Below are 13,102 nucleotides of genomic sequence, written 5' to 3'. Positions count from 1 at the left end.
AATGGGCAATTCACAGGCAATCACTGGGAAAATAAATAAATACATATATGTAAAATAAAAATACAACAGTTTGAGTTTAATTGCAAGCAGTTTTTATTTTAAATGTTCCAGAAAAAAAATGTGATTGCCAGTAGCTTGTACAAAGTCTTACACTGTATATTCATTTTATATATGATATATTATTTTATATATCATATATTAGTAAACAGCAGTTCATTTGTCAGCTATTCCCATATTGTTAATCTTACACACTTCTCATTAACTTCAGTTTACCACAACTTTAAAGTACATTCAAGCAAAAGCTGCCAATTTTGGCCAAATGCAAAAAAAAGTAACCATATCTCTCCATAGTAAAGCAGAATAATCAATTATAACTTTGGATGAAGGCATTTTAGAATGACGTAAACCAACAAAAAGGTAGATATGATTCCCAGCATTAACACTTTAACAGTACACTGAGATGTAGTGATTCAAGAAAATAGAATATCTAGCTCTAATACGTAAACTAAAATAACTAAAGTGGCGCCGTCTGCCTGTATAAATGCCCAAATTAAACATTTGCATTGCCTCAAAATGACAAAATGGGCTCGTAACACAAACAAACAAAATCAACAAATCCCCTGAATTGAGATTTAAAGTGTCTAATTATAAGAAAAAAGAAAACACATCCCACTTAATAGTGCAAAGAAAGCTGCAGCAGTTCCAGTCAAGCATTAAGAGCACTTCATAGCTTTCAATATTTTGTTGGTAAAAATGTACCCCTTAAACCCATCTCATTTCTTTGTATTTTGGTATTAACTCTAAGCTAAGCGGCATAATTAATAAAAAAAAAAAAAAAGAAGGTTCACAGGCTCCAACCAGGAAACAGCACAAATATTGTATACTGATGTGTTAATAATTCATAAAGAGCTATTAAAATGAGCTTGAGATGAACGACGACACCCAATATACTTAAGAGCACTTTGGGAATAAAAAGGACACTTTTTTTCCTTTTTTTACCTTAATCATAATTATAATAACCTTCATAACATTGGCTACATACGTGTCTAATGTATTTACATGATTTAATTGGAACTTATTCACAAACTTTACAAAGCTAAAAAAAAATAACACTAAAGTCTTTGTAAAGCCTCAACTATTGATGTAAATGTGTCCAAAGTGTCGCTTGAAGTACACAAAGACGCCACCTTGGACTCGTGTGTATACTTCCCATCATGTTTTGAGGAGTTCATAGTAATGGATTCATCCTTCAGGAGCTGTAGTGATCCTAAAAAAAAAACACCAAAAATCCAAAATGTGACACTCAGGAATGTAAACGTGCGTTGGATGAAGACGAGCGGAGACCTGGATGGTGCTGACGACGCCACTGGCCATGACCGAGAGTTTTCCGGCGACGTTGCGCACCCCCATTTTCAGCTGCGTCATGTCGGGAGCGCTTGGCAGCACGTTGGTCAGGCGGTACGAGCCGGCTACGATAGAAAAAAAAGGCAAAATGCACACAAGTGTCTTGATGAGAGGTGGCCAAATAGTGCTAGCTAGCTCCCTAGCAAGTAAACGAGCACAATGGGAGCTAGTTAGCCAACTAGCACTTGAGGCAAAATCCAAACTGTGGCAGGATATTTACTTTCTGGACCTGGATTTGGCACCTCTGATCACTACTAAGGTCTAGAAAGTAAAAACCCTGCCACAGTTTGGCTTTAGCTCCTAGTGCTAGTTAGCTAGCTAGCTCCCTAGCAGGTAAAAAAGCACCATGGGCGCTAGCTAGCTAGCTAGCTCACCCCCTAGCAGGTAAACGAGCACAATGGGAGCTAGTTAGCCAACTAGCACTTGAGGCAAAATCCAAACTGTGGCAGGATATTTACTTTCTGGACCTGGATTTGGCACCTCTGATCACTACTAAGGTCTAGAAAGTAAAAACCCTGCCACAGTTTGGCTTTAGCTCCTAGTGCTAGTTAGCTAGCTAGCTCCCTAGCAGGTAAAAAAGCACCATGGGCGCTAGCTAGCTAGCTAGCTCACCCCCTAGCAGGTAAACGAGCACAATGGGAGCTAGTTAGCCAACTAGCACTTGAGGCAAAATCCAAACTGTGGCAGGATATTTACTTTCTGGACCTGGATTTGGCACCTCTGATCACTACTAAGGTCTAGAAAGTAAAAACCCTGCCACAGTTTGGCTTTTAGCTCCTAGTGCTAGTTAGCTAGCTAGCTCCCTAGCAGGTAAAAAAGCACCATGGGTGCTAGCTAGCTAGCTAGCTCACCCCCTAGCAGGTAAACAAGCACCATGGGAGCTATCTAGCTAACTAGCACTTGAGGCAAAATCCAAACTGTGGCAGGATTTTTACTTTCTGGACCTGGATTTGGCACAGCTGATCACTACTAAGGTCCAGAAAGTAAAAACAGTGCCCCAGTTTGGCTTGAGCTCCTAGTGCTAGCTCGCTAGCTAGCTAGCTCGCTCCATAGCAGGTAAATGAGCACAATGAGAGCTAGCCAGCTAACTAGCACTTGAGGCTAAAGCCAAACTGTGGCAGGATTTTTACTTTCTGGACCTGGATTTACCACCTCTGGTCTTGATTATAGCTCACATATAGTTACAAATGAGTCCGAGATACTTACCAGTCTGCTTCTTCTGGTCGTCAAACAAGTCAGCTGAACTTATAGAAGAACTCCCGGCGAGTCTGTCCAGGCGCGATCTGGCTTCATACTGCCAACAACAAGCTCAATTTTTACACTTTAAATGGATATTAGGCCTGAACATCTATTTTCCTAGTTACATATTTAACGCAGTGGTTCTTAACCTGGGTTCGGATGAACCCCAGGGGTGATCACGCTACATTGCCTGGCGTATCATAAAAAAAAACAAAAAAACTATCACAGGTTATAAAAATCATGCCAAAGCAACAGGTGGCGCTACAACCCAATTTAAAGCCATTTTAGCCAATCAGAGGCCTGAAGAAAGTCCCTTTAGGAAAAGGTAATAAAAAAATGAAAGCTTTCCACAATAACTCATTCACTGCCATTGGCGGCTTTAGACGTCAAAAATTCATTGGAACTATTTCTGTTAGTTTAACATTTTTTCCACTTTTAACAAGAGTATGAAATCCTAGAAAAAAGTAGTTATTGTACATTTAGAACAGATATAAAATTTTTGATTAATCGTGAGTTAACTATTGAAGTAATGTGATTAATTACAATTAAAATTTTTAATCGCCTGACGACCTAATTTCTAATAAACTTTTCTTTTCGTTTTTTAAAATGATCTTTTTTCAAAAAAAGAAAAGATTATTAAAATGAGGGCGTCAGGCGATTATTTATTTTTTATTGTAATTAATCACATGACTTCAATAGTTAACTCATGATTAATCACAAACTTTATATCTGGTCTAAATGTACAGTATTTGTTTTCTTACTCATGTTGACAAAAGTGGGAAAAAAAAGGTTAAACTAATAGAAATAGTTCAAATGAATTTTTGACGTCTATAGCCGTCAATGGCAGTGAATGGGTTAATCACCTTTCAAAAAATTTCTGTTTGTACAAACTCCAAAAAACAGGCATGATAAACATAATCTTAAGTGAGCTGAAGAAATCCATTTTGGCAAAAGGAACACAAAAAAAAAATCCTGCATGCAATATTTGTACCTCGGTGCTGTCTTCCTTTCCAAAGTACATGTCTGAGGAGATGGATTTGACGTCCTGGCCGAACTTATTGCGAGCTTCTCCCGTGTCTACGACGGCTACCGGGTCTGCTTTCCTGCGTGCGGCGGGCCTAAAAGCACACCATGACGTGTTTAACCATCGTGACGGACGGAAAAGTGTGGTCGATAATGTCCTCACTTTTCATCGAGTGAGGTGATGGCGGACATCAAAAAGAAGTCCGGTTCGGCTTTCTTGCTCCATTTGGAGGAGAAAAGGTCTGAAGGGTTGCTTTGGTCGTAACGGGACAGAATCCTGAAATTAATAATAATAAGTCGGCCTGTAAAATATGAAACATTAACACTTGTGTTCGTAGAATCCTACCCTGAGCTGAAGTTTGCCTCGTCATCGTCGTCGTCGTAACGCGTCAGTTTGCCGGTCCTGGCCGCCGTGGGACGCTCCTGCTGGATGATGTGCATGTCGGACGCCACCGAGTGAGACACTCCACTACGGACGGGGGCCAGAGAAACAAGACACAAATGAGATGCAGAGTATTTCCAAGGATGGGCATTGGGCAATTTCATATTTTTCCACAAATTAATACGGAAGGTCATGGGGCTATTTTTACACATTAAAATCAATTCGCTTCTTGGACAATAAAATAGAAATAGACTGCTGTGTTTTTTTTCAGGGCCGATTATTACTAGTCAAGGAGACCGATAACCGATATTTGGAGCCGGTATTCAATTTCAGTAAGAGGGAAAAAATATTGCCGTAAAAATTTTTTTAAATATAAATTCCAACTCTTAACTTTGTTGGAATGCTTTAAAGCATGTGTTTATTATTATTATTATTTTATTTTTTTTATTTTAAGACAATCATCATATGCTTTAAAATTCTAACAAAAACTTCAGGGAGCTCCCAGGGTCATAAGTATGTCTTAACTCATTCACTGCCATTGACGGCTATAGACGTCAAAAATGTATTTGAACTATTTCTATTAGTTTCACATTTTTTTCCACTTCTGTTAAAAAGGAGTAAGAAAACAAATATTGTACATTTAGACCAGATATAAAACTTGTGATTAATCATGAGTTAACTATTGAAGTCATGTAATTAATTACAATAACAAAAAATTAATCGCCTGACGCCCTCATTTTAATAATCTTTTCTTTTTTTGAAAAAAGATCATTTTAAAAATGAAAAGAAAATATTATTAGAAATTAGGTCATCAGGCGATTTAATTTTATAATTGTAATTAATCACTTGACTTCAATAGTCACGTTGGCGCAGCACGTCTGTGACACGGGCTCCGTGGAAAGCTGCAGTTCTTCAAACCTTTTCCTTATTTAACTTTTTTAAATTATGAGCCACTTGCTCAATCTGTCCGCAACTCCTACCGCGAGTTACAGCACACGTCGGGGCTCCGAACGGAGCCGAATCTACAACAACAACTCATGGCGTGTGTAAACAAAAGAAGAAAGGAACGACATGGCTTTGTCGTCCTACATCAGAGACGCGCTCTGGGCCCTCCGCTCAACAGGTGACACACCACCCCCCGACCTGCCGGAGGAGATTCGGCGAGCAGACCCGGGGAAACGCCGCCGGAGGAGAGGACAACGAGGTGGAGCACGCCAAAGGCTCCGTAGGAGAGGATGCAGACCAGTGCTTCCGTCCTTGCTGCTCGGCAACGTGAGGTCCTTAACTCTTTTACTGCCAAAGACGTTAAATGACGTTCTGCAAAAAGCTACGGAGGAGCGCCAAAGACGTTAAAAGACGTCCACCCATTTTTTTTTTTTGAAACGGGTGGAGTAAAGCCTTGCCCAGCTGTGGTGAAAGTTTCAAGCAGGTCTAGTGAGCCTAATGACTATTTTTGGCCCCTAGAGGGCAGCGATGACTCTCTTTTGACAAGATTGGGTAGGCGTCAGTAGAAGACGTGAGGCGGAGCTAGAGGGGACAATGGCTGGGGAAGAGAAGAGAACATGGCGACCGGTTTGCAAGCAGCTCACGCTCGAGCATTTTTTTTCAAAGACGAAAAGCATCGACCAACGCTCAAGAGCACATTGATGACGACGATGATCATCATCGATGATGATGATGGTGGTGACTCCGAGGTTGACGCCGAAGTTGGAAGCGCTGACGCGGCGGCTATGACGACGTCATAAAGGTTCACGGGCTAGCGATGCTAACACCGGAAAACGCGGAGCACAACAGAGCACGCTCAGGCGGACGTTCAATCGGACGACGAAGAGTGCCACGAGTCCAATGCATATTCATCGGAGGAGTGGGTACAGTCTGCTACTTGCTATTCCCCGGAAAAAAAGGCCGTCAAGAAAGTGTAACGTCTGCACGCGAAAGGGACAATCGAAAGTGAAAGTAATATGTTGTGCAAATCCTGCTGCGTCTCCTTGCACGCATGGGAGTGTTACAAAAAGAAAAACTGTATTTGAAACATCCACATAATTGTAAATAGTACCACAGTTGCACACATTTGTAAACAGTGGAGCTTCTCTGCTTGAGTCTGAGGCCGGGTTACCTGCCGAGGGAGTTTGGAAACATTTTCCTCTGCGCCGTGTACGTTCCGCCCAGCGGGAACGGCGCCAGCGCCGCCGCCTTCATCTCCGAATGCGTTCAACAACAACTGCGACGGTGCCCGGAGGCCCCGGTTTTCATCTTAGGGGACCTCAACCACTGCAAATTGGAGCTGTCTCTCCCGGGTTTTCATCAGTATGTAAAATGTGGAACAAGGGGAGACAGAGTCCTGGACAAATGCTTTGGGAACGTGAAGAACGCATATGTGAGTAGAGTCCCCCCCCTAACTCAGACCACAACACAATTCACCTCATCCCAACCTACAAAACAGCTCTCAAACGAAGCAAACCACAAAGAAAGACTGTTAAAATCTGGTCTCAAGACAGCATTGAGACCCTTAAAAGATGTTTCCTATGCACGGAGTGGAATACCTTTCATGGGCTGGATGTGGATACATCATCATACCAACAAAGGAAATAACTGTTTACCCCAACAACAAACCGTACATTACTAAGGAGGTTAAAGACTGTATTAACCTCAAAAACCAGAAGACAGAACCAGGACAGAGCCCAGCACAAACTGGTTCAAAAAGAACTCAAACACATGCTTAAAGAAGCAGAAAGGAAGCACAAAGAGACTATAGAACAACACTTTGCTGCTAACAACTCCAAGGAAATGTGGGACACCATGAGTAGGATCACCAACTTGACTCCTGCTCAAAAAGGTCTCAGCACCCTAAATGACCTCCAGAAAGGCAAGGGAGCTGAATGACTTTTATTTAAGATTCGAAAGCCAGGACTTCTCCTCTGAATGTGGGGAGGTCCCGAGGTCCATTTCAGTGAATGAGCAGGACTCAAGGCTGGTGATTCATCCCCATGATGTCCAATCTGCTTTTAGGTCTGTCTGTCACAAAAAAGGCCTCAGGACCGGATGGGATATCTGCCCTTCTGCTAAAATCCTGTGCAGAGGAGCTCACAGCGGCATGGCAGCCCATCTTCCAGAAATCTGTGGACTCACACTCCATTCCCAGTCTCTGGAAAAAATCAGGAATCACCCCGGTTCCTAAAAAACAATGTCCTGTGGTCAATAATGACTTCAGGCCTGTGGCTCTAACTTGCATTGTCATGGAGCGTTTCGAGAGGCTGATGGTGACTCGGCTCAAAGGGGGAGGTGGATGCACACTTAGACTCCCTCTGGTAAGTCTTCTACTTATTGCTGCACTTCTTATTTATTTAATTTTAATTTGATCTCTTTCTATTCTGTTGTTTTTTTCTTGACTGTAAACTGCAGCTGGACGGAGTCCAGGAAAAAGTTCCCCACGGGGAAAATAAAAGTATATCGTATCGTATCGTATCGTAACTCACGATTAATCACAAATTTTTATATCTGTTCTAAATGTACAATAACTTTTCTAGGTTTTCATACTCTTGTTCAAAGTGGAAACAAATTTAAACTAACAGAAATAGTTCAAATGAATTTTTGACGTCTAAAGCCGTCAATGGCAGTGAATGAGTTAAAAACTAAATGGGAAAAAAAAAGAAAAGTAAATGTCATAGCTCCGTATAGTTTTCTACAATAAATATTTCAAAATAAATATAAATAAATATAAAATTCCAAAATAACTAAAATGTTAAACTTTCACACAACAAAAAAAAAAGATGCAGAGCGTTTCTAGGGTCAGCAGCATCTCTTATAAAGCCAACTGAAAATCTAAATTAATTATTTTCTGAGGTCAACACAGATTTATATGAATCCAGGATGAGCCATCAGATTTAAAAAATAAAAAAAAGGCTTGATGCCGATATTCATCAAAATACCAAATATCCCAAGTGCTGCAAAAGCCCACCCCGCCTCTTCCTCTTTAGCATTACGCCCAAGACTTAAGTCTAAGACCCCCAATCTACGAGGGTTTCCACTGCTCTAGCGCACCTCCTGACGCCGAGCCCCATTCCCAGTCTCTCCGCTTGCTCCCGCTTCTTCCCGTCCAGATTCTTCAGCTTCTGCTCGTCCTTTTTCCTCTGCTCCTCCAGTTCTTGGTAGGCCAAACGCATGGATGGCGCACTGAGAGCACAACACAGGACACAACCCCCGACTCATTGGCTGCAGGTGATCGCGCTACATTGCTTTGGAATTGGTTTCGGTATCGGGTACAATATGAATACACATGTATAACAGAACGTATGGCGTTCCACAGGGGTCAATTCTAGGGCCCCTGCTGTTTTCATTGCATCTGCTGCAACCTGGGTTCCATCATAAGAAAACAGTGGTGTGTTTTTTTTTTTTTAGTGCTCTATATAGTTATGTTATTTTTCAATCAAGGATTTGGTGAATGTGCATAAGTACCTAGACACACCATTAGGGGCACAATTTAAGAGTATCCTCACATGGACTCGGCGGTTTTCGTGTTATTGTCGCCGGACACGTTCTCCTCCTTCTCCCGACGCTTGTCTGCAGCTTGTGCTTTCTTCTCCAGCTCGTTGAAGCTTTTGCTGCTCACCTTCTGAGCGCCCAGGCCGCCTTTCTTGACGGCCATCTGCGAGTGCGAAACACACACGTGTTACAAAAGTCAGCTAATAAGATAGCGAGACACGTGCGATGTATTTATCTGGACGTACTGTTTTCTTGGCGGCGCCCGGCTTCTTCTTGAGAAGAGACAAAGGTTCTGGAAAAATTGCATAAAGCATTGAAGTACGGCTGCAGCTAGCAAATATTTTTAGAGTTGATTATTTTGCTGATCAATTAAGTAGATGTGAGTGACGTGGGAGCCAGTAGTGTTAATATTATCAGCCATTAGTCTCAGTTTTAGTCCAATTTCAATCACACTTTTTAATCATAGTTAGTCAACCTCATCTCATTTTTATTTAGTCTCCTTTTGTTGACTATAAGTCGAGCATTTTAGTCTAAGAAAACATAATTTTATTTGTCAACAGAAACTGTCAACATTTTAGTCTAGTCTACTGAGGACAATCATTTTACACTTTTAGATTTTTTTTGTCAGCAGATAATATTAATCATTTCCATCTAATCTAAAACTACTTTACATAAAATGTTCTCTCATCTTTTTGATTTAAAACAACTTCATACACAATTACAGTATATCAACAAATGGCTATTATGACTCCATGCTACAAGCTAGTAAATTAGCTAGCATTAGTTAGCGGTCGGATTAACATTGTTTAAATGCTAGCCTATAGCTGGTGCATTAATGTTACGTTGCACTCGCTGGTTGCAGATTTTATGGGGGGGGGGGGGGTTCCACCGTGTGTTAGTGACGGATTAGCAGAGACGGGATTTTACAAAATTACCATTTTCATCTCGTCTTTATTCGTGAACTAAAATGACCATAGGGAAAAAAAATTGGCATGCATAGAACATTTTGTTATCACTTTTTGACTAATTCAAAGCTCTAATTAGGTCATAAGAGATATTACACTTGAAATATTATATATATATATATATATATATATATATATATATATATATATATATATATATATATATATATATATATATATATATATATATATATATATATATATATATATATATATACTAGGGGTGGGAATCTTTGAATTTCTCCCGATTTGATTCATAATCGATTTTCAATTAAGAACGATTTTTGCTTCAAAATGATTTGATTGACAATGATTTTTGCTTCAATCTATAGATGTGCACGGAATTGTAATGATCTACTCCAGTCTGACTCGCTAATGCTAATTAGCGCACTACTCGCAGCTCTTTTATCACTCAAAAGAACAACTCAACGCCGCAATTTTATTTTTTTTTTATTAGAATAACTTGATTGTGACTTTTTCCTTCTACTCTCTAATGTGGCTACAACTTAACCACACTGCCCCTCAGTGGCCAAACTGGATACAACATGAACAGCGCTCCAAATAAAAAGGCACACACAGACTAACGCAAGACAGTATAAAATAATTTAAATTAAAATCGATTTTGGGACATTTAAAATCGATTCTGAATCGTACTAAATGAGAATCGATTTTTTAGCACACCCCTAATATGTACGTTTCAGTTAGTTTTTTTTATAGTTCACTTTTAGAACTTGTCCTGTCCTGGGGGGAGGGGGGTGGGATAAACAAATAAATTAAAACTCTATAAGTATGGATAGGTGTGATGCCACAAGTAAAAAAAAATATTTATTATCACAGTTATCACACTTCAAGTTGACGAAAATATTTGTATTTAGTTCGTTAACAAAATTAACACTAGGAGCCAGTGGATGAGAGGATACAAAATCAAAGACACGTTGATATCTAAAGTGACGACACGCAAACCTGGATTGGCCTTCGGAGAAGCACTCAGCATGTCCACACTGGGGCCGTCTTCTGCATTTCCTGGCGGTTCACACAAAGTCATGAGACGCACGTATACACACAAACATTCACATCCATCATGAGACAGAATGTCCGGTACCATCTTCCTCTTTGCCTTGCGTCTCCCACGTGACAGAGCTGAGGCTCATTTTGGACATATTTTCCGGAACTTCCTGTTAATCCAACACATAACAGCAAACAATGTGCTATAAATGTTGCAAAAGCGTGTCGGGAGGCGTTACCTGTGAATGGAGACTGAAGAAATCTGCATGCTTGTCATCTGGTGACGCGCACCGCGCAGAACCCTGACTGTCCAACCAAAGCTGTAAACACAACATTCGTGAATAAATCAATTACTAAATCAGGGGTGGGCAAACTCAGCCCTCGAGGGCCGCAGTCCTGCAGGTTTTGGATGTTTCCCTTCTCCAACACAGCTGATATATGACCAGCTCATCAGCAAGCTCTGCATAAGCCTGATAACGATCCTGTTGATTGGAATCAGCTTGTGTTGGAAGAGGGAAACCTCCAAAACCTGCAGGACTCCGGCCCTCGAGGACCAAGATTGCCCACCCCTGGACTAAATCAATGAAACTGATTGACAATTTTTTTTTTTTACTGTCACCTCCGTGCCGTGCGTTTTGGTGGCGCTCGTGGCTTGCGTCTTGATTTTCTCCCTGTACAGCTGAGCGGCCCGGCTGTTGTATTTGACGTTGGCGGCGCTTGCCGTGCCGCCGTGTTGGTTGAAGAACGACACCTAGACAGGAAGCGAGGTCAGTACGCCGGAGACGGTTCTGGTGTTAGCGTGGGTCTCTGCTCACCGCGCTGGCGTTGCCTCCCACTTGCATGCATCGCAGCTGGTACCACGACCAGTTAAAATCCAGCTCCGTGGATCTATTGGCACAAAAGATGTTCAATTGTGAAGAGTCACCTGTGGTATTCCACAGGGTTCGGTATTAGGACCAAAGTTATTTATAATGTATTTAAATGATATTCGCACTGTTCCAAATATATTAAAATTTGTCATTTTCACTGATGATACAAATTTATTTTGGTCAAAAGATAACATGAAACAACTCATTAAAAACTGTAGAAAGGGAATTGATCATGTTAAAAAAAATGGCTTGATTAAATGACATTAATAAAAACTACTCAACTGTGATATAAAACGTAATTTAAATTATATTAAAATGTAACGAGTTACTGAAACAAAATTTTTGGGAGTGATTCTTGATCGTAAACTGTTTTGGAAGTGATTCCTAAATAAGAAAGATCTTCATCTATTTTACTCTTCTCTTGTGTTACCTCATGCTTAGGGAAATGTATATAAAACAAATATATATTTTCGGAATAGGGAGACATGGAAAACAGGCTGGACAGTGTGACAGCGTCGGTTTTCTTTTCTGTGTTATGTATGGAGCCGAAATAAACCACTTTCATTGACACCTCTCGAGGAAAATGAACTCAAATAATAGTTGATGGGGAAAGAAGGAACCGAGAACACTAGAACAGAAGAGAACAAGGATGGTATGAAAGGAGGTAAGCGAGGAAAAAGAAATAAAGAGATGCAGTGACGGAGGGAAGGATGGAAAGAAGGAAAGAACTGGTTCAAACGTGAAATATCAAGAACCCTATTTTAAAAACCTACTTAGAAACCCCAATTCTTTCTTGAAACCTATTTCGGAAACCTAACCTGCAAAGTGCACTGAATCGTACCTGATGAAGGACAAGTGCACCCCTAGTGACCTGTGTGTTCCTGAACAGTCTATACATAAGAACACGCCGTAGGTGATGCTGGCCCAACTGGGATTTTTAGCCGAGCAGTCAAAACAAGCCTGGGAACGAAAAACACAAACAATGACTTTTTATTGAATAGTACTGATCTTTATACACATCCATCGACACCAACCTAAGTTAAGAGGCGGCTAAGGTAACGGCTAAGGTGACAGCTGTAGTACAAGCACTAATTGTGTTTGTTTAGAGAAGAATAGAACCTGTGGAAGGAAAACATGTGGCAACTGTCAACATGTTCGAGCTACCGAGATCGACTGTCAACCACCTAACAATTAGCTTCCAACTAGTTACTCTTCCTAAGTTCGTTGTAAGTACGAATTCTCAGCAAATGTATCGAACAAACACAATCGCTATCTCGTTATTTGGACTCCGGTTGCTAACTTTTATGCTAGCTGTGACCGTTCTACAAGTGCGACGTGTCAGACGTTGCCTTACTTCCTTGTTAAGAGGGGAGGAAAAAACTCACCTTATTCGTGGGAACGGAGCGAAGTCGCTTGAAAATAGCACAAATGTCTTCCTTGCTGGGCTCCGTCATGATTCTTTACACGCGTGTGCGGTCGCAAGAAGTCAAGAAAATAAATAGAAGCGTGTTTGTGTTGAATTATAGCCGAAGTGACACGTACATGACGGGGAGGGTGAAAAACACGGTTGCTCGCCTGTGATTGGCTGAAAATGACACGTGGCTGTGTTATTGTTGCAGTGTTTTGTGGGTAATGGTGTTTATAAGGCAAATTTGCGATTCATGCTCGAAAAACGGTTAAATAAAACAGCTTTACTTTTCCTTTTTTTCATAAGTATTTTTTTCATATTTGGT

General features: G+C 40.8%; 1 protein-coding gene across 1 annotated transcript; it reads right to left on the bottom strand.

The window, feature by feature from the left end:
- Positions 1 to 69: 69 nt before the first annotated feature.
- arfgap3 (ADP-ribosylation factor GTPase activating protein 3) lies at positions 70 to 12,928 on the bottom strand. The gene is made up of 16 exons (XM_077544692.1): positions 12,755 to 12,928; positions 12,211 to 12,329; positions 11,316 to 11,388; positions 11,120 to 11,251; positions 10,740 to 10,820; positions 10,598 to 10,670; positions 10,459 to 10,518; positions 8,776 to 8,822; positions 8,545 to 8,693; positions 8,090 to 8,221; positions 4,013 to 4,135; positions 3,830 to 3,943; positions 3,635 to 3,761; positions 2,611 to 2,698; positions 1,345 to 1,469; positions 70 to 1,267 (listed from the first exon to the last, which is right to left on the bottom strand). The coding sequence occupies exons 1-16, from the start codon at positions 12,821 to 12,823 to the stop codon at positions 1,250 to 1,252; spliced, it is 1,530 nt and encodes a 509-aa protein (XP_077400818.1). The 5' UTR covers positions 12,824 to 12,928; the 3' UTR covers positions 70 to 1,249.
- Between the last annotated feature and the right edge of the window lie 174 nt (positions 12,929 to 13,102).

The sequence above is a fragment of the Vanacampus margaritifer genome, chromosome 15 (genome assembly GCF_051991255.1).
Source record: "Vanacampus margaritifer isolate UIUO_Vmar chromosome 15, RoL_Vmar_1.0, whole genome shotgun sequence".
NCBI classification, from domain to species: Eukaryota; Metazoa; Chordata; class Actinopteri; order Syngnathiformes; family Syngnathidae; genus Vanacampus; species Vanacampus margaritifer.
Note: the sequence above shows the minus strand (reverse complement) of the source record. Positions and strands in the feature narration are given on the sequence as shown.